The sequence below is a fragment of the Eleginops maclovinus genome, chromosome 12 (assembly GCF_036324505.1).
Source record: "Eleginops maclovinus isolate JMC-PN-2008 ecotype Puerto Natales chromosome 12, JC_Emac_rtc_rv5, whole genome shotgun sequence".
Lineage (NCBI taxonomy): Eukaryota > Metazoa > Chordata > Actinopteri > Perciformes > Eleginopidae > Eleginops > Eleginops maclovinus.
In genome coordinates this window covers 29,240,109-29,260,108 of record NC_086360.1, presented here as the reverse complement: position 1 = coordinate 29,260,108, position 20,000 = coordinate 29,240,109, and the positions used below count along the sequence as shown (strand labels likewise).

General features: G+C 44.2%; 2 protein-coding genes across 4 annotated transcripts in view; one reads left to right on the top strand and one right to left on the bottom strand.

The window, feature by feature from the left end:
* grin1b (glutamate receptor, ionotropic, N-methyl D-aspartate 1b) overlaps positions 1-14,188 on the top strand; it is a 43,378-nt gene extending 29,190 nt beyond the window's left edge. For 2 of the 3 annotated variants that reach the window (XM_063897651.1, XM_063897650.1), the window contains 9 exons: positions 125-289; positions 1,442-1,560; positions 1,692-1,804; positions 3,115-3,263; positions 4,101-4,258; positions 4,337-4,498; positions 5,688-5,797; positions 5,884-6,029; positions 14,106-14,188. In XM_063897651.1, the coding sequence (XP_063753721.1) occupies positions 125-289; positions 1,442-1,560; positions 1,692-1,804; positions 3,115-3,263; positions 4,101-4,258; positions 4,337-4,498; positions 5,688-5,797; positions 5,884-6,029; positions 14,106-14,171 (1,188 nt within the window). In that variant the 3' untranslated portion in view covers positions 14,172-14,188. Of the gene's footprint in view, positions 1-124; positions 290-1,441; positions 1,561-1,691; positions 1,805-3,114; positions 3,264-4,100; positions 4,259-4,336; positions 4,499-5,687; positions 5,798-5,883; positions 6,030-11,548; positions 11,648-14,105 lie in introns of all 3 variants that reach the window. The other variant, XM_063897649.1, reaches the window with a different exon arrangement.
* Positions 14,189-18,987: 4,799 nt separating this feature from the next.
* Positions 18,988-20,000, bottom strand: part of c5 (complement component 5) — a 26,261-nt gene continuing 25,248 nt past the window's right edge. Inside the window, exon 42 of the mRNA XM_063897910.1 lies at positions 18,988-19,210. Coding sequence (XP_063753980.1) covers positions 19,069-19,210 — 142 coding nt within the window. The 3' untranslated portion in view covers positions 18,988-19,068. The remainder of the gene's footprint in view (positions 19,211-20,000) is intronic.

Genomic DNA, 20,000 nt, shown 5'->3' with positions numbered 1-20,000 from the left:
CGTCCTTTATTCCCTTGGTTATTCTTTAGTTTAATGTATTGTATATTTAAATCATTTGTACTTATGTATTAGTTATAAAGCAGAGTGATGGTAGTATTTGTACACATGTATTATTTGTACTCAGGTGAACAACAGCAATAAGAAGGAGTGGAACGGCATGATGGGGGAGCTGCTGGGGGGGCTGGCCGACATGATCGTGGCCCCCCTGACCATCAACAACGAGCGGGCCCAGTACATCGAGTTCTCCAAACCATTCAAGTACCAGGGTCTCACCATCCTTGTCAAGAAGGTACTGCTGAAAAACACTCTAAATATATACATATATATACATATATATGTATATATGTATATATATATATATATGTATATACATATATATATATACATATATATGTATATATGTATATATATATATATATACATATATACATATATATACATATATACAGTATATATGTATATATATACATATATATACATATATATACATATATATACATATATATATATATATATGTATATATATATATATATGTATATATATGTATATATATATACATATATATACATATATATGTACATATGTGTATATATATATATATATATACACATATATACATATATACTGTATATATGTATATATATATATATATGTATATATGTGTATATGTATATGGATTGTCAGTACAGTAGAATAGAGAGTACTGAAGTACTCCGTGACGGGTCAGCAGAGGACCTCTGTCTCTCAGTGGAGAGAGTAAACAGACGGACAGTATTCAGCTCGGTTCTCTGGATCAGAGTATCTGAGAGGGAGAGAGGTATTGAACTGATCAGAGGCCTCGGGGGTGTTTGACTGACCCGGTTCTCAGCAGCCGCTCGATCCTCCCGTCCCTTCTCTGATCCTGGGTCTGCAGCAGCGCCTTGCTCAAAGGCAGCGGCAGCAGGGTTCATTTCAGGACCACTGACAAGAAATATTGATCATCCCAGGACCTCACAGTCCGAGGTTATGGGTTTAAATGCCCAGAGATGCTTTTAATATACATGTTTTATTCCCTTCATCATCCCTCTGCTATCAGCTACCAAATGAAGACAGAAAGTTCAGCAGAAACATCCACATGAGAGAAACACTGCTCAAACCAACCTGTATTTCATCAGAGAGCGGCTGCTTCTGTTTAACATCTGAGAGATGAGATGTGGATGCTCTTAAAAATATCTCTCTATCCGAACAGTTGATGTGTTATGAATGAAAATGCAGATTATTCAAGTCATGGTTTAATGTCAAAAAATGTCTTGTTTTTTGAACCCAAACCCCAAATATAGTCACTTCAATACCACAGAGAGAAGCATGTCCAGATCTGAGAGGCTGGAAATATTCAGGGTAGAATCAGCCCTCCGAGGTTCTGCCTGACGACTAAAGCTGTGTTGTGTTTGCTGTCCGTAGGAAATCCCGCGCAGCACTCTGGACTCCTTCATGCAGCCGTTCCAGAGCACACTGTGGCTGTTAGTCGGTCTGTCGGTCCACGTGGTGGCAGTGATGCTTTACCTATTAGACCGGTTCAGGTGAGAGACACTTCAGGAGTGCACCTGTTCTCTATTACTGCCAGAGGACCCAGACCATGTATGGGTGGGGGGGGGTCTGTCCTGTAAATAAAGAGCTGATGGAGGATGTGTGTGTGACTTCCTGTCTGCAGCCCGTTTGGAAGGTTTAAAGTGAACAGTGAAGAAGAAGAAGAAGACGCCCTCACCCTGTCCTCCGCCATGTGGTTCTCATGGGGGGTTCTGTTGAACTCTGGGATTGGAGAAGGTTGGTGCTCCACCTCCTGTTCTGATCACTTGTTTCGGATTAGGAACCCAGATCTGGCCTCCAGTTGGGAACTGGTTCCCTATTGGAACCGGCTTTTCTGAAAAAAACGGTTCTAGTAGGGAACTTGTTCTGGGTTAAAACCGGCTCCGAGTCGGGAACCAGCTTCTTGTTAAAAACCTGCTCCTTATTGGAACCTGCTCTTAGTTGAGAACCAGCTCCAAGTAGGGAACCGGCTCCTAGTCAAGAACATCTCATTGCTGGGAACTGGCTCCTTGTAGGGAACCGGCTCCTAGTCAAGAACATCTCATTGCTGGGAACTGGCTCCTACTCCAGAACTGGCTCCTACTCCAGAACTGGCTCCTTGTTGGGAACTGGCTCCTTGTTGGGAACCGGCTCCTTGTTGGGAACCGGCTCCTTGTTGGGAACCGGCTCCTTGTTGGGAACTGGCTCCTTGTTGGGAACCGGCTCCTTGTTGGGAACCGGCTCCTTGTTGGGAACCGGCTCCTTGTTGGGAACCGGCTCCTTGTTGGGAACCTGCTCCTAGTTGGGAACCGGCTCCTTGTTGGGAACAGGCTCCTTGTTGGGAACTGGCTCCTTGTTGGGAACTGGCTCCTTGTTGGGAACCGGCTCCTTGTTGGGAACCGGCTCCTTGTTGGGAACCGGCTCCTTGTTGGGAACTGGCTCCTTGTTGGGAACCGGCTCCTTGTTGGGAACCGGCTCCTTGTTGGGAACTGGCTCCTTGTTGGGAACTGGCTCCTTGTTGGGAACCGGCTCCTTGTTGGGAACCGGCTCCTTGTTGGGAACTGGCTCCTTGTTGGGAACCGGCTCCTTGTTGGGAACCGGCTCCTTGTTGGGAACTGGCTCCTTGTTGGGAACCGGCTCCTTGTTGGGAACTGGCTCCTTGTTGGGAACCGGCTCCTTGTTGGGAACTGGCTCCTTGTTGGGAACCTGCTCCTTGTTGGGAACTGGATCCTTGTCCTGAACTGGCTCCTAATGGAGACCCGCTTCCTAATCTAGAACCTGGTCCTGGTTCAGTTATATCCAGTTTATATGAGTATTGGCTGAGGGTTAATTATATCATGATTTGTTGGACTGCTTTACTTAAACAAAGTGTGTGTGTGTGTGTGTTTGTGTGTGTGTGTGTGTGTGTGTGTGTGTGTGTGTGTGTTTGTGTGTGTGTGTGTGTGTGTGTGTGTGTGTGTGTTTGTGTGTTTGTGTGTGTGTGTGTGTGTGTGTGTGTGTGTGTGTGTGTGTGTGTGTGTGTGTGTGTGTGTGTGTGTGTGTGTGTGTGTGTGTGTGCGTGTGTGCAGGAGCTCCCAGGAGTTTTTCCGCGAGGATTCTGGGAATGGTGTGGGCAGGATTCGCTATGATCATCGTAGCATCGTATACTGCCAACCTGGCAGCCTTCCTTGTGTTGGACCGGCCTGAGGAGCGCATCACTGGCATCAACGACCCCAGGGTGAGACCCTCAGAGCCATGCAGATAGAGAGGAAGATCTGTAGTTTATAAACTACTACTTCAATGAACAAAGAGCGTGATGTAACTCTTCACATTAAAACATGAAACCATAACCCCCCCCCCTCTAATGGTTTTCCTCCGTCAACCAGCCTTTACTCACTTTCTTTGAAGGGATTCTCTCCAGGGTTTAGTCTGAACCAGTTTCAGGGTCTCTGCTCCCTCTCAATGGAGGCGGGCGCCCTCAAACCAGAATACAGATTTCCCCACAGAATGTTAAAGTGATGCCAGGAATCAATCTCTCTGTGGGTCTGAAAGGGTTTACTGAGTCCAGAGATATGGAGATGGGGTCAGATGTCTGGTCAGACGGCAGAGACAGCTTACGGAGAGTAAATAGGGGATGGGTGTCCGGTGGGTCTGCGGGGGACGAGTGGCAGGCAGCAGGCTGACACTGAGACTGAGATTTCTGATCCTTTCTTTACTCTCCTTTTTTCTGGAGAGGAAGTAAAGGAACCGGAGCTCTGGATCTATTTGAGGTGCAATATATGACTCAGCAGCTTTAAGACGTGAAGACACTGTTATTTTCAGCTTCTCTCTGATGCAGGAGTTACACCTGAAAGTGGGCGGGGCTTAATTTAGACAGGAAGTGACGTTAGCGCCTCATGCTGTATTTTACTTTAAACCCTGCTCTAAGACATTTGGTTAAACATTGCTGGATGGATTCGTGCTCTAGTTAAGCTTCACCCTGATTTAAAAACCAATAAATAAATATGACGTCTTCAGGGGACGTACTCCCTGTTGACGGGCGGCCCTGGGCTAACCTGTGCTCTGCTGGTTTCAGCTGCGTAACCCGTCAGATAAGTTCATCTACGCCACAGTGAAGCAAAGCTCGGTGGATATCTACTTCAGACGGCAGGTGGAGCTGAGCACCATGTACCGGCACATGGAGAAGCACAACTACGAGAGCGCCGCCGAGGCCATCGTGGCCGTCAGAGACAAGTCAGTGCCGCCTGCATTCAGAGCCGTGATGTGCTGTTCATTGCTGAGGTACTAACCCCCCCCCCACTCCTCCTGCAGTAAGCTTCATGCCTTCATCTGGGACAGCGCTGTGTTGGAGTTTGAGGCGTCGCAGAAGTGCGACCTGGTGACGACCGGAGAGCTGTTCTTCCGCTCCGGATTCGGGATCGGGATGAGGAAAGACAGTCCCTGGAAACAGAACGTTTCTCTGGCCATTCTCAGGTAAACGCCGGACCACCTGGATCAGAGTCTGGATCAGAGTCTGGATCAGAGTCTGGATCAGAGTCTAGATCAGAGTCTGGATCAGAGTGTAGATCAGAGTGTAGATCAGAGTGTAGATCAGAGTCTAGATCAGAGTCTGGATCAGAGTCTAGATCAGAGTGTAGATCAGAGTCTGGATCAGAGTCTGGATCAGAGTCTGGATCAGAGTCTGGATCAGAGTCTAGATCAGAGTCTGGATCAGAATCTGGATCAGAGTGTAGATTACAGTGTAGATCAGAGTCTAGATCAGAGTCTGGATCAGAGTCTGGATCAGAGTCTAGATCAGAGTTTGGATCAGAGTGTAGATTACAGTGTAGATCAGAGTGTAGATCAGAGTCTGGATCAGAGTCTGGATCAGAGTGTAGATTACAGTGTAGATCAGAGTCTAGATCAGAGTCTGGATCAGAGTCTAGATCTGAGTTTGGACCAGAGTCTGGATCAGAGTCTAGATCAGAGTCTGGATCAGAGTCTGGATCAGAGTCTGGATCAGAGTGTAGATTACAGTGTAGATCAGAGTCTAGATCAGAGTCTGGATCAGAGTCTAGATCTGAGTTTGGATCAGAGTCTGGATCAGAGTTTGGATCGGAGTCTAGATCAGAGTCTAGATCAGAGTCTAGATCAGAGTGTAGATCAGAGTCTGGATCAGAGTGTAGATCAGAGTCTAGATCAGAGTGTAGATCAGAGTCTGGATCAGAGTCTAGATCAGAGTCTAGATCAGAGTCTAGATCAGAGTGTAGATCAGAGTGTAGATCAGAGTCTAGATCAGAGTCTGGATCAGAGTGTAGATTACAGTGTAGATCAGAGTCTAGATCAGAGTCTGGATCAGAGTCTAGATCAGAGTCTAGATCGGAGTCTAGATCTGAGTTTGGATCAGAGTCTAGATCAGAGTCTGGATCAGAGTCTAGATCAGAGTCTAGATCGGAGTCTAGATCTGAGTTTGGATCAGAGTCTATGTATTCATGAACCTGTGGCTGCTCGTGTTTGTCAGTGGGTTTTTAAAGTCTTTATATGTGACTGGGCGGGAGGAACTGGATCAGAGGTTCAGGGTGTGGGTCAGGATGGATCCCTAGTCTGTTACCTGCAACTCAGACCTTCCTGCGAGTGCAGATAAACCACCTGAACCTGACATCTCGTTGCTGTCCCTCATCAGCTCTCATGAGAACGGCTTCATGGAGGATCTGGACAAGACGTGGGTCCGGTACCAGGAGTGCGACTCCAGGAGCAACGCCCCCGCTACCCTCACATTCGAGAACATGGCAGGTGAGGAGGACCCTCCGGCTGCGGGACGGACTCTGAGGTGGGGATGGTTTCTAACGATGGCGTCTCTCGCTCTCTCTCGCCCTCAGGTGTTTTCATGCTGGTTGCCGGGGGCATCGTCGCCGGGATATTCCTCATCTTCATCGAGATCGCGTACAAACGACACAAAGACGCTCGCAGGAAACAGATGCAGCTGGCCTTCGCTGCCGTGAACGTCTGGAGGAAGAACTTGCAGGTACCTTTAATCTTTCTCCCCCCCTTGCTGAGGCCTAACCTTATCCATTTCCTGCTCCACTTCCTGCTCCACTTCCTGCTCCACTTCCTGCTCCACTTCCTGCTCCCGCTCTCTCCCGGCCGCTGGTTATTATTGAGCTCTGCTGTGTTCTATCTAGGATCTGTCAGTAATGTTCTGAGTATTTGTATTTGTTTGGTCCTTCTGTTTGTAACTGGGGGGAGGTGACACCATGAACCTGCCATCACGGATCATGATGAACGCGAGCTACATGCTAACGCTAGGTGTCAGGGTGAGTCAGGAGGATGTGAGATACTTCAGGGACCTCCTGTTGGGCTGAATTCAGAAAGTATTGAGCTTTTAATTTGAAATCCTGATATTGTCAGTTTGAGGTAGTGGGCTTTTATTTCGAAGTGAAACAGGAAGTATCTGTAGGGCTCTCTGAGGCGGACTCTGAATGTTTTATTATTATTAAATGTTACTAATTAATATTCACACATTTGAAATGATTTTTTTCTGCCAGAATATTTATTTTATTCATCTTTCATTTTATTTATTTGTTTTGTTTTTTAATTTTCATTTAAATTGGATCATTTATTGCTTTTATTTTAAATCTCAAACGTAGAAACTCTCTGACTCTCGGTTAAAATAAAAATAAATAGGAGTCTTTTATTTGTAGAGTTTATACATTTAAATACTTTAACTGAATGAAGTACAAAGAAATACAGAAACTCAATCCAATGACATTAAAACCAATGCATAAATCCAGAAATAAATACAAGTTGAATATAAAATAAATCCGTAATGAATAAATGAAGCAGAAAATATATGAATAAATGTCAGAATAGAAACGTATTCTTAATGTTAAATATTAGTGGAAAACACAGAAGGTAGGAGTCAGGCTGGCAGGGAGAAAACGTGGAGGAGTCAGGACCAGAATTTTTTAGCAGAGATGATTGGATTGTGGACACCTGGCTCCACACACACACACACACAGAGAGAGAGAGAGAGAGAGAGAGAGAGAGAGAGAGGGGAGGGAGGGGAGGGGAGGGGAGGGGAGGGGAGGGGGGAGGCCTGGAAATAAATGGAAATGTAGTTAAAGACATTTTCTTTCTTAGACACGATACAAAGCAATTAAAGGCTGAGAGCCAGAGGCTGGAACACGACGGACAAAGGTCCTCCAGCTCTCTCAGACACTGATGCTGTCTGAAGCCACTGACGTGTTTCCTCCTGAACCTCAGCGCTGTCACTGCGAATCACTGATGCATGATGGGAAAACCAACATGTCCTCAGGGGCTGCATTTCCTGTGCGCTCTGTCTCACACGAGTCTGCCAACCTGAGGCCGCAAACACCCCCAAAATACCTCATTATTTATTAACACACACACACACACACACACACACACACACACACACACACACACACACACACACACACACACACACACACACACACACACCACAGCTCTCCAGAAACACCACTAAATGAATATAAAATGCAGAAGAAATTACGGATATATTTACTATAAATCTGCTCCACTCAGCAGCGCTCACAGGTACAACACAGAACATATGAGCTGTTAGCATGACTAACATCACACGGGATCCTCATGCTTCATTTTAACATGTGTTATTATAATGTGAATTATTCATGTGACAGCTGAGTCTCTATGATCTGCAGACAGGAAGCAGAAATACATCTCTGTGTTTACATTAAAGATTCATCCAGTTGTGTCCAAAACACCCTGAGGACACACACTGCTGTACACACACACTGCTGTACACACACAGGTACTACAACACACACTGGGGTACACAAGACTAACAATAAAATACAATTGACATTATTTGTTGTTGTTTAAGGTAGTATTTCATTTAAGGTGGTATTTTAGGCAAGCAATTTTGTATTTTGTTGGTTTAAGGTAGTATTTGGTTGGTTTGGGGTTCTATTTCAGGCAGTGTAATGTTGTATTTCGGGGGTATGTTGGAGGGTTAATGTAGATTTTGAACATTTAAGGTGGTGTATTGCATCGATATTGTGGTATTTAGGTGACCAGCTAGTCTCACTTCTTCTGGCAGGAACCTGTTTCTGGGTTCCAGCTGCATCCACGTTTAAATCAGTCTGCAGAACAGATGAAGACGCTTCTGTTCCTCTGATGCTTTACTGTTACACCCTAAAACTAAAGCAAACTATGTGTTCAGAGGACGGTCGGGGGGGCTTCACTGGGAAACCTCAGGTAACCTTGAACCTCCTTGAAAAATCACAGCACCCATAAAGTGGCTGCTGCAGCTTCAGAGCTCCCTCACGATCCAGCCACAGGGTTCTGTTCTGTGAGAGGACAGCTGATAATGTCAACAGCACCAAGTTAATACTCAGTGGGACGCCTTCTATCTACAGCATCCACCTGTAGCAGTCACCAAAGCCAGAGTCTCTGGTCCTCCTAAAGGTCCCGATTCACTTGAACGCACCAAAGAGACCAGAGCCAATTGCCAGGTGTGCTCTCACCTGTTGATGAAACCAGCTGGTGGTCTGTAGTCCTCACCCCTCAGCTTCATGTCTGCAAATATCTGAAAATCTTCTTTATCTATTTCCTGAATGTTTTAACAAGCTGCGTGTATTAGGGGAGGAAGAACTGAACTGAGACAGAAGTTTGTCAGGACTATAAATAAAACCTGGCTCTTTAATTATGGGGGAATCTTCAGGCATCTCTCTATAAAGACACATATTCATGTCCTTTTGTAAGGCAATGTTTTCTTTCCTTCAGTGATTTGTTTCTAACGTATCAAACCCTAAAATATCTTCTCAGTTGAACCAAAATGGATAGTATAGCTGCTGCCTGAAAGACAGGGAAGCCGTTCCTCTGATTATTATAATTCAGAGTGGATCTGCAGAGGGAGAGAGTGGCTCTCTGGTTCCAGATGTGCTGCAGCCTCTTCCTTCTCTCCCGGATTAGCACTTCAAACAGTAGCCGCTAAAAGCTAGCAGCTAGCAGCAAGATGATTAGCACTTCAAACAGCTTGTGTCTCAGAGCCAGGCGTTAGCGGCGCGGGATTAGCACCGTGCGACTCTGGGAGAGTTTAGACGCGTTCAGACCCAACGCTCAGGCAGATTCTCCACAGCTCGTCTGACAGAGGAACACTTCCTGTTTCACAACCAGAGAATATCATGGTCGTTTGGTTAGTGTCCTCTGGGTTTATGAGCTCCTATGGAGGGTATGGAGGGGGGTGTCTTGAGATTAAGGTGGTATGTTGGTGTGTGAGGTGATATTTAATTCTGTTGAGGCTGTATTTTGGAGATTTAAGGTAGTGTTTTATGAGTTAGGTGACATTTTTGTGGTTTTAGGTGTCATTTTGTAGGGTTTAGGTGGTATTTTCTAAGGTTAAGGTGGTATTTTAGAGATTTCCGTTGGTGTTTTGGTGTGAAATGTCTTGTTTCGAAAGGTTAAAAGTGGCATTTGTTTGGGTTTGGGTTGTATTTTGGAGAAGGTTTTTCATGCTGCAGCTTTATCACTGAGGACATGTGTGATGGTGTGTTAATAGGCAGTCCAAAGTGAGGATCAGCGGTAAGGACCTGCAGGGTGGCGTTCATGGTGTTCTGTTTTATTATTTTCCGTATCAGTGATCAAAGTGTTCCTCTGGCTCTAATGATCAATATCTAGAAACATGGTTTTTATCTCTGCTCTGTGTTCATGATCTGTGTGTTGTATTGATTCTGATCTCCATATCAAACTGGATGTGTTACCAGGGTGGGTGTTATTATACATGTATAATCTCATCACTGGAAGAGAAATATGGGTTTTATATCAAGGACTCAGTATTGTCCTTCTTCTGCTCGAGTCCCATGTGTTAAGAACTATGTGGGATTTGACGATAGCCCGGAAAAGGTGTTTTAGATTTAATAATAAAGATGTGATACCCAGCCCCTCACTGGGACGGGTCAGAGGTCAAACTGGTGATGTCTGTATCAAATGTGACACCATCATACATGTGCTCCCCCCCCCCCCCCCCCCTCTGTTTCCTGTGTCTTAACAACATGATCACTACTTCATTCAGGAATCCCCCCCCCCACCCCCGCTCTGTGTTTAAGCCTCCTGTGTCTGTGGCTCTCGCAGTAAAACAGAGTGAAGCTGTTTTACTGAAGCATCATCTCACCTGAAACAGGAACCAGTTTGTTGTAGCTGCAGCTGAAGGTCAGTAGAGAGCTGCAGGAATGCTGTCTTTCTGAGTAGAACCCTGAAGGCAGCATATCCCTGGTTCCCTCATCAAGAAGCCAATGGGATTTCTCGGTGTGATTTTGGATTATTGTAGAAAATAATCTCCACGTTTAGGGAGCTAACAGATTTAGTTCAGCAGGATAATCTCCACATATTAACAACGCTTTCTGATTTCTGAAGTAAGAAGCTAACGCCACCAACGCTAAGCTAAAGGCGGCTAATGTTGGGCTATAAAAGAACTACAGCACGGTCACATGACTTCACGTCACCACCGCTAAGCTAAAGGCGGCTAATGTTGGGCTATAAAGGAACTACAGCACGGTCACATGATTTCACCTCACCACCGCTAAGCTAAAGGAGGCTAATGTTGGGCTATAGAGGAACTACAGCACGGTCACATGACTTCACGTCTCCACCGCTAAGCTAAAGGAGGCTAACGTTGGGCTATAGAGGAACTACAGCACGGTCACATGACTTCACGTCTCCACCGCTAAGCTAAAGGAGGCTAATGTTGGGCTATAGAGGAACTACAGCACGGTCACATGACTTCACGTCACCACCGCTAAGCTAAAGGAGGCTAACGTTGGGCTATAGAGGAACTACAGCACGGTCACATGACTTCACGTCTCCACCGCTAAGCTAAAGGAGGCTAACGTTGGGCTATAGAGGAACTACAGCACGGTCACATGACTTCACGTCACCACCGCTAAGCTAAAGGCGGCTAATGTTGGGCTATAGAGGAACTACAGCACGGTCACATGACTTCACGTCTCCACCGCTAAGCTAAAGGCGGCTAATGTTGGGCTATAGAGGATCTACAGCACGGTCACATGACTTCACGTCTCCACCGCTAAGCTAAAGGAGGCTAACGTTGGGCTATAGAGGAACTACAGCACGGTCACATGACTTCACGTCTCCACCGCTAAGCTAAAGGAGGCTAACGTTGGGCTATAGAGGAACTACAGCACGGTCACATGACTTCACGTCTCCACCGCTAAGCTAAAGGCGGCTAATGTTGGGCTATAAAGGAATTGTGGTAATCCTTATTGCAGGCTATCGACCAAAATCACATCCAGAAAACCATTGACTTTAGCGGAGGGGAACAGGAGGTGCTAAACTGCTGAGTGATTTTAGGGTATGAACAAGTCCTTCCTGCAGCGAGCTATTTCCGAGTCCCTTGATGGGCGTTAGTTGTTGTCAATAGTAAATATTAAATTAGTGTTTAACCATCACTCTTCTACACACACAGTGTAAGCGCTGTGTCGTTGTGTTAATGTGTGTGTGCACCTATCGTATCGTTTATTTTAGGATAGGAAAAGTAGAGCAGAGGCCGAGTCCAAAACCTCTTTTAGGTCCATCACTGCGGCTACCGACCTCACGCGCCGTAGGGCCTCCGGGGACGCCACGGTAAGGAGACGAAGACCACTTCCTGTCTTCCATCCTGCACCCCCTCCCTTTCATACGTGTGTCTTTGCTCGTCTGGTATCTTCAGTTCTTTTACATGTGTTTCCATCAAAACCCCCCCCCCCCTTCACGGCTGGGTATCAGTCAGGTGTTGAGTACATAAATTCCCAGTTGACTCACAGTGAGTGGATTTGTGTTGAGCAGAGAAGACCTCAAAGGTTCCTTGGAAATATTTTGAGTCATAGATCATTATGTTGTTGGTGGAGATAAGCCCCGCCTCCTGGACATCCCGTCTAGTTTGAGTGACAGTAGTAAACACAAATGATGTCAAACTGATAACTCCATGGAGAAGGACCCGGAGTAGAGCTGCTGCTCCTTCACATCTCAGTGGAGGAGGTCCCTGGCTCCTCCATAGCTAGGGGTTCAGCTGGAGTGATCACATCTCCACGCTGGACTGGGGGGGCCTTGGATCCCCCAGTCAGAGCTGGTGGATGTGGGAAGGGGGGGGGGGGGGGTTGCTGCCTGTCCAGCTGTAGTCTTTTATTTTGAAAATACCCAGCCCACCCTTCCTCTCTCCTCATCTTCACCTCCAGACAGACAGACAGACAGACAGACAGACAGACAGACAGACAGACAGACAGACAGACAGACAGACAGACAGACAGACAGACAGACAGGATTCTTTTGTCCACTTTGAGTCATCCTCTTGCAAAGGAGAAATGAAGAGTGTGTGGTTGGTCCTCTGTCCGTCTTTTATCTGTCCGTCTTTTATCTGTCCGTCCGGTCTTCGTTCTGTCTGTCTTCTTGCATTGTCTGTCCTTTGTTTGTCTTTGTCCTCTCTCCTCTCCTGTCCTGTCTGTCCTCATATATTGTCTATCCTGTCTGTCCTCATTGTTTGTCTCTGTCCTGTCTGTCCTCACTGTTTGCCTCTGTCCTGTGTATCTACTGGTCTGGTCTTTCCTCTATGTCCTATTGTCTTGTCTCTCCTATCATCCCTTCTGTCCTCTCTGTTGCTCTTCGTCCTGTCTGTCCTTTGTTAGTCTTTGTCCTCTCCCCCTGTCTATCCCTTCCTCCCCGTCTCTTTGGGGATGATCGTCCTCAGAGTCTTTTAACCCTCGCAGGTCGTCGGGCGGAGCCTCATTTCCTGTCCTCTAACCCGTCTTGTTTTCAGTGTCTCGTCCACGCCGATGTCTCCGGATAATAAACGTGTCTCTGGTCTCAGCCTCCCGTCAGAGGAAAGGCTTTTAAGGCGTTGATGAAATGCGCCAAATCTCCTGTCTCTTTAAATCCACAGCAGCAGGACATGTTGCGTCCCCTCTCCGTCCAGAGGCGGTTCTATTGTGAAGGGTTCAGAATGTTTCCTCAGGGAGAAGAATATGTGCGAGTCAACAGCGAGATGAAAAGATTTGTGTTCCTTTTGGAATGAAACACACTCTTATGTTTTTCATTTCAAATCTAAAAGCTTGAAACACACCGAGTCTCTGCACCTTCTCTGTCGAGGTGTTCTAAAGGTTTCAGTGCATGTCAATGGTCTGCAGAAGCTAAAATCCCTGTGTGTTTCGATTGACGTACATATTGTTTTGGGGTGGGGGGTCGGACTGTATCTGCGGTCCCTCTGTGATCGTCTCTTCATATTGTATGACTGTTTCTCTCGCTGGATTTGAATGGTGTTCCTGCTGTGCTACACACACACTGCCTCTGCCCTCCTCTGCAAGCACGACTGACCTTTATTCTGAAAATACAGCTTCCTGTCCAGCTTCAGAGCAGAGCAGGAGTCTCTGTTAAAGACTTGTCTTATATTAAATATATTGTTATGTCTTTGTAATGTTCTTATATTTCAGTGTGTTATTTTAGATTCAGTGTGTTATTTTAGATTCAGTGTGTTATTTTAGATTCAGTGTGTTATTTTAGATTTAAATACTTAAGCTTTAAAGATCATTAATTTACCTGACAGAAACATTTTTAATTGTAAAGTGAGTAAAATAATGTGAAAATTAAAAATGCTAAAATGTAATTTACAATAATATCTATAATTAATAATAATTACAATATTAATAATTAATATAATTGAATTATACAAATGATAAATAATGTTAATGATAATAAATCATATTAATAATGATACATATTTGTCTACATTTATAAATAAGTTGTGCAAAGACGTGTTATTGCATTTTTGAATCCCATTAAATCCCTATTGAAGCAGTCAAAGGTAATATTTGTTATTTGTATGTCTATTATATCTTTCTACCTAGGTCATTATTTTCACGTTTAAAGGCTGTGTTCAATGTTTCAGGAGAAACAAAACCATATGTTCAGTGAAGCTGTGAGATCAGGCAGAACCAGACGTCTGTGTGTGTGTGTGTCTGTATGTGTGTGTGTGTGTGTGTGTGTGTGTGTGTGTGTGTGTGTCGAGGTGTGAATAACTAACGTGTGTGTTTTTCTGTTTTTGTCTCTGTAGCCGTATCCAACTGACATCACCGGCCAGCTCAACCTATCGGATCCCTCTGTCAGCACTGTGGTCTAAGAGAGGACACACACACACACACACACACACACACACACACACACACACACACACACACACACACACACACACAAAGACAGACTGAGCATCCTCTGAAACAGGCGGTAGAGAACGGTAGCATCAGGACTTTTGGACTGCACCACACTGTGCCCACACACACACACACACACACCATCTGTCATCCCAAAAACACACACACATTCACACTCACACTCACACACACACTCACACACACACTCACACACACACACACACACACACACACACACACACACACACACACACACACACACACACACACACACACACACACACACACACATGCCTTTTCTCCGCTTGTAGCCGCCAGCCGTCCTCCTGCCAGAGGAGGTCTTTTGATTTGAAAGGACAGTTTTCCAATGGCTTTTATTTTGGTAACTTCTGTGATGTTGTACAGTTTCCTGCGCGTCGCATCGATCCTCCCGATACCGTTTTTTTGTTGTCCTGCCGGTAACTCGAGCTCCTGAAACTCCAGCGCACACTCTCCTGCCGATCGATCGGGACCCCGTGCCCGATCAGGACGTTTCTGGTCGACCCGGGGCCCCGTCGGTCGTCGGGGGCCGGCCTCTGATCATCAGAGCTCTGAAGGTGGGCCACGCCTCTGGGACAGGAAGTAGTTTCTCTGACCTGCAGCATTGAACCAAACTCTGGGGATCATGGGTAGGTAGTCTTTAAACGCCGGTGAATAGGGTCAAATATTTGACTGACAGATTTTACCACGAATCTTCTCCACTTCATTTCTGACCTCACTCACTTTATATATCACAGGCTTTCTGACGGTTCATTTAAACTGTGCATATTAGGCTTGATTAAATATGTGCTAATTTGCATATTATCCGTAACCTTAGCGTCGGATAATTCCGAGTTTAAGATTTATTCATCGTGTTTATAACGGAGGGATATTTCTCCATATTTCAGTAATATCAAAATGAGAAAATTGATATCTGATATTTGTCGTTCCGCCCCGCTGTAGGGAAGGATTTGGTTCAATGGCTCAGATAATTACTATTAAAAATCCTGTTTAGCATTCACAGAATGATAAAATAATAGATAGTTTATAACACACTATTGAGCAGATTTCAGGGCATTTTTATTGTTAACTATTAACAAATGATAATCTTCTTCACTTTAATCACAAGTTATGGATGTCAGATACATTAATAGTACGTGTTGTCACGTCCTTTATATCTGTTGTGTTATAAACAATTTATTAAGAGCTGCTCATTAATGCTAAAGTTATTCATAATTATCGTGAATGATCCCGTTTTCATATGGAAACCTTATTCTATATTGAAAATATGTAAATATGTGTTTATTTGATATTATATGAAACTGACAGAACCCATGATTTATCCTTTAATGAGAACAGAACTCAGACTATCTTTCAAGGTTTTAGCATGAGGCGCATTTTAGACATTTTTAAACTAAATCAAAAATCAGAACCGAAAACATAAATATAGAAAGTGTGGAATCTAACACTTACAAAGTCATTCCAGAATATTTATAGCAATATTTCTTATTACTTTTATTTTCAATTTAGAAAAACTGTATTTTGACTGGAACAAGAAATGAGTATTATGTTGTTGTTGTTGTTGTTGTTGTTGTTGTTGTTGTTTTATTCGTTATGATAACACTGCCAGGAATATTTATTTAAACTTCCAAGTTAATTAAATAGTTATGACAGAAAATACTCCCTGAACCAGAAGCCCGGCCCACCGTCCCCCTGACCGCCCCAGGGCATGATGGGACATGTAGTCATTGCTCCGCCTCCACTGACGTCCAGTGGAAACCTCATGACTCCTCCGGCCTGCGCTCAGAGGCCGCGGGAGATCAGGGGTTTGTGAGAACTGTAGCGTCTCTTTAGATGAAGTTGTGCAGAAAACTAAAAAGGTTGTGTTAGAAACACAGAAAGACACCTGTCGATGAGGACACCTGAGCGGACAGCCTCACTGAGAACAAGAACCAGTTCCTTCATCTGTCTGTGAAAGCCTGCTCTGATGATTCACTGAAACGTTGTTAGCATCGTGACGGCTCGAGTGACCGTGTGTTTACCACCGTAACAGTGAAGGGAAGAAAGACACGCTGCAGCTCCTCATCAACTGAAGATCAGCGAACGCTAATAAGCTAGTCGGTTGTTTTCCGTTACAGCACAGCTTTATTGTTGTAGGAGAAACACCAATGCTAAGATAGAGGCTAACACTAATAAGCAAGCTAAAGTTAATCAGTAAATCCAAATCCACTTTATATGAATAAACCCCAGCTAATGCTAGTGCTACTGTACCAGCTAAGGCTACGTAGTCCTACAGCTGAACTGCAGAGATCACAGGGTTTCCAAACACGACAAAGATTACCTTTACATTTCCTTTAATTGCCAGATGAGCACAGCCTAGTATCTGTATTCAAACTCCAGTTATATTTGTTCTTAATAAAGCAAACATCAATGCTATTGCTAATAATACGTTCCTGATGACTGAACTATAGTTATGGGGACTGACACCTACAAACCAAATGCTAGTTCCAATGTAGCTCATGTTGCTAGCTAGCTTGCAGAGACATGTCCATGAGGGCTAGGCTAATGCTAATGTGCCATGTCATGCTAACTTCCCTTTTACTTCTCCTTGTACCTGAACTACAGTGATAACACATACGCCACCTTATTGCTAACCGTGCTAATGCTAATATATCTTTGTTTAACAGCTAGATTTCTGTTGATGACTGACTGATTAATATTACCATTTCCTCTTTAATCAGGAAGATATTAAGGGCCAAAAAACATTTCTTATGATTTTATTTTATTAAACAAAAGTGTTAATAAATGTTTTTATTTATTGAATAATTATCAAAAATAATTTACATTTCACTTTAATATTCTGTTTAGTTTCTACTCATCCTGTTTATATTATTAACAGTATATATAATAATATAATAATACTAATACTGTGATCTGTATTGTGGCACTGTTCACACTCCATATTTCTGGCCCTTTCCTGTTGACTTCACAATAAGAGCACCGATAGAAACTGTTAAATAGAGCGTTTACTTTGGAGTTCCTTTAATGAACAATAAACCAAAACAGTGAAAAAAGCAAACCTTTTATAGTGAAACGAGAAGATATTGAGGTTTTAGTTTAGAGTTTAATTTAAGTGTCTCGGAGAACCTCCTCTTTATTTGAACTGAGCTGAAGGAACCGTCTGCAGGTGAAACTAAAATGTAAGTGTTTGAATCACAGAGAGAATAATAGTGATCTAATATATAAATACATAGTGTTTGTTCTCAGTGACGTTCGGCTGTAGTGAAGCTGTTTAGAGGTGAGCTGCACCTGAGTTCATTACAGTATGAGAGACTGATTTGATATATTCATGATTTTTATTTCACTGCACATTTTCCATCCTCAACTTTTATTTTACTGTTTATTTTGTAGGGTTTGAATCCACAGCAGAGAGATGTCGACACCATGTATTATGCCTGTCTTTGTTCTGCTTCAGAAATGTGTCTTTATATAAATCCTGTTTAAACTTAACTTTGCTGTAATCTGAGTTTCAATATGAACAGCACTGTTTTAAATTCAACATGTTTTAATACAAAGTGCTTTGACTCAGAAGACAGGACGACATCCGGCTAGATGAAGTGAGTTACAGATAGAATTAACAGAGCAATAAGAAGACGCCTGAAGGCACCACGCATTATTTTGTCATTGAGCCGTTGTATGGTATTACAATGTAATATAACATTAAGAATCTTTATTACACTTTAAATAATAGCTGGTTAAAACAGCAGCATTTTCCTCAGAAGAATGAAACTTCATTGTCTTTGATAAATCAATATAGAAAATAAATATGTAGCATTACTTATCTATCGATCTGCATTGATAACATCTCTGAGTTATGACGTGTGTTGATTGTACAATGACCCGTGTTCGTGCAGCTCACCCACTGCTGATATTACGCTGTCTTTTACTTTATTTTGAAAGGATTTGTTCTGGATGTAAAGCACTGATTGAACTTCCTGTTTGAGGAGTTGTACTTCCTGCTGTTGTACAGAAGAAGGAGCTGTCGTCTCACTGCTGTTTGTAGTAAATCTATAACCCTGTGGAAACTGATCTGAGGTCAGTGGCATTAAACAGATGTAGAAAAACCAGACCAGGTGTCGGTCCTCCTTCCTCCATACAGGTCACTGCAGCTGAGAGGGGGTGGGAGGTTACTGGTTCGGTCCCAGCCCTGCAGTCAACATGTGGATGTGTCTTCGGGTGGGATACTGAACCCTGAGATCTGACTTCTTTTCAAATTTCTGACTTACTTTTTCTAAATGTCTCACTATTCTCTCATTGTTCCAACTCCTTCCTGTGGCCCCAATCATCTTCTTTTAGAAATTCACTTTTTTTCCTTTTAATTTTGTTTTCAAACTTCAGATTTTTAGAATTTAGTTTTTCCAAGAATTCTGACTTTCTTTCTAAATTTGGACTTTTAAAAATGTCCCACTCGGGGTGTTTGACTCAACAAAGGATCACGTCCTCTCAGGACCTCTCCAGAGAGCGTCTGAGTTTCCTCTGGAGGACGGCTCCCTGCTCCGGTTTACCTGAGCGTTTCCACTCCATCCCCAGAGAATGAAATATAAACTGACCTGAAGTCCGCTCTGCGGTCCTCTCAGGTGAACCCCTGCTTTATATCCCCACAGATGATTAATGACGACTTTCATCTGCTCTCCCTTCAGCTGCCATCTCTGCCTCCCCTCTGCGTTAGTCAGATACCGGCCAGTGTTCCCAGTGACGACTCAGATGTTTGATTATGTAACCTTTATTGGCAGAGGACACCATGACAGCCTGTGAACATCTCCCCGTGTTTTAAATTAAGAAGTGCTGTTACGCTGAGTCAGGACAGCCGGATAACTGCAGGTCCAGAGCAAAGTCCTCCAGGTGGGAAATGTAGTCCGAACATTCAGGAGAACTACAACCTGTCGGCCACAGGTCCACCAGCGCCTCTGAGTCCACAGGAAGACGATACCTGCAGGAGACGCACAGCTGTCAGAATAAAACAGTGTAATAAGTGTTGATAACTTCCTGTGGGAGGGTTTGAGAACTTCCTGTGGGAGGGGTAATTAACTTCCTGTGGGAGGGTTTGATAACTTCCTGTGGGAGGGGTAATTAACTTCCTGTGGGAGGGTTTGATAACTTCCTGTGGGAGGGGTAATTAACTTCCTGTGGGAGGGTTTGATAACTTCCTGTGGGAGGGTTTGATAACTTCCTGTGGGAGGGGTTGATAACTTCCTCTGGGAGGGTTTGATAACTTCCTCTGGGAGGGTTTGATAACTTCCTGTGGGAGGGTTTGATAACTTCCTGTGGGAGGGTTTGATAACTTCCTCTGGGAGGGTTTGATAACTTCCTGTGGGAGGGTTTAATAACTTCCTCTGGGAGGGTTGATAACTTCCTCTGGGAGGGTTTGATAACTTCCTCTGGGAGGGTTTGAGAACTTCCTCTGGGAGGGTTTGATAACTTCCTCTGGGAGGGTTTCATAACTTCCTGTGGGAGGGTTGATAACTTCCTCTGGGAGGGTTTGATAACTTCCTGTGGGAGGGTTTCATAACTTCCTGTGGGAGGGGTTGATAACTTCCTCTGGGAGGGTTTGATAACTTCCTCTGGGAGGGTTTGATAACTTCCTGTGGGAGGGGTTGATAACTTCCTGTGGGAGGGTTTGATAACTTCCTGTGGGAGGGTTTGATAACTTCCTGTGGGAGGGGTTGATAACTTCCTGTGGGAGGGTTTGATAACTTCCTCTGGGAGGGTTTGATAACTTC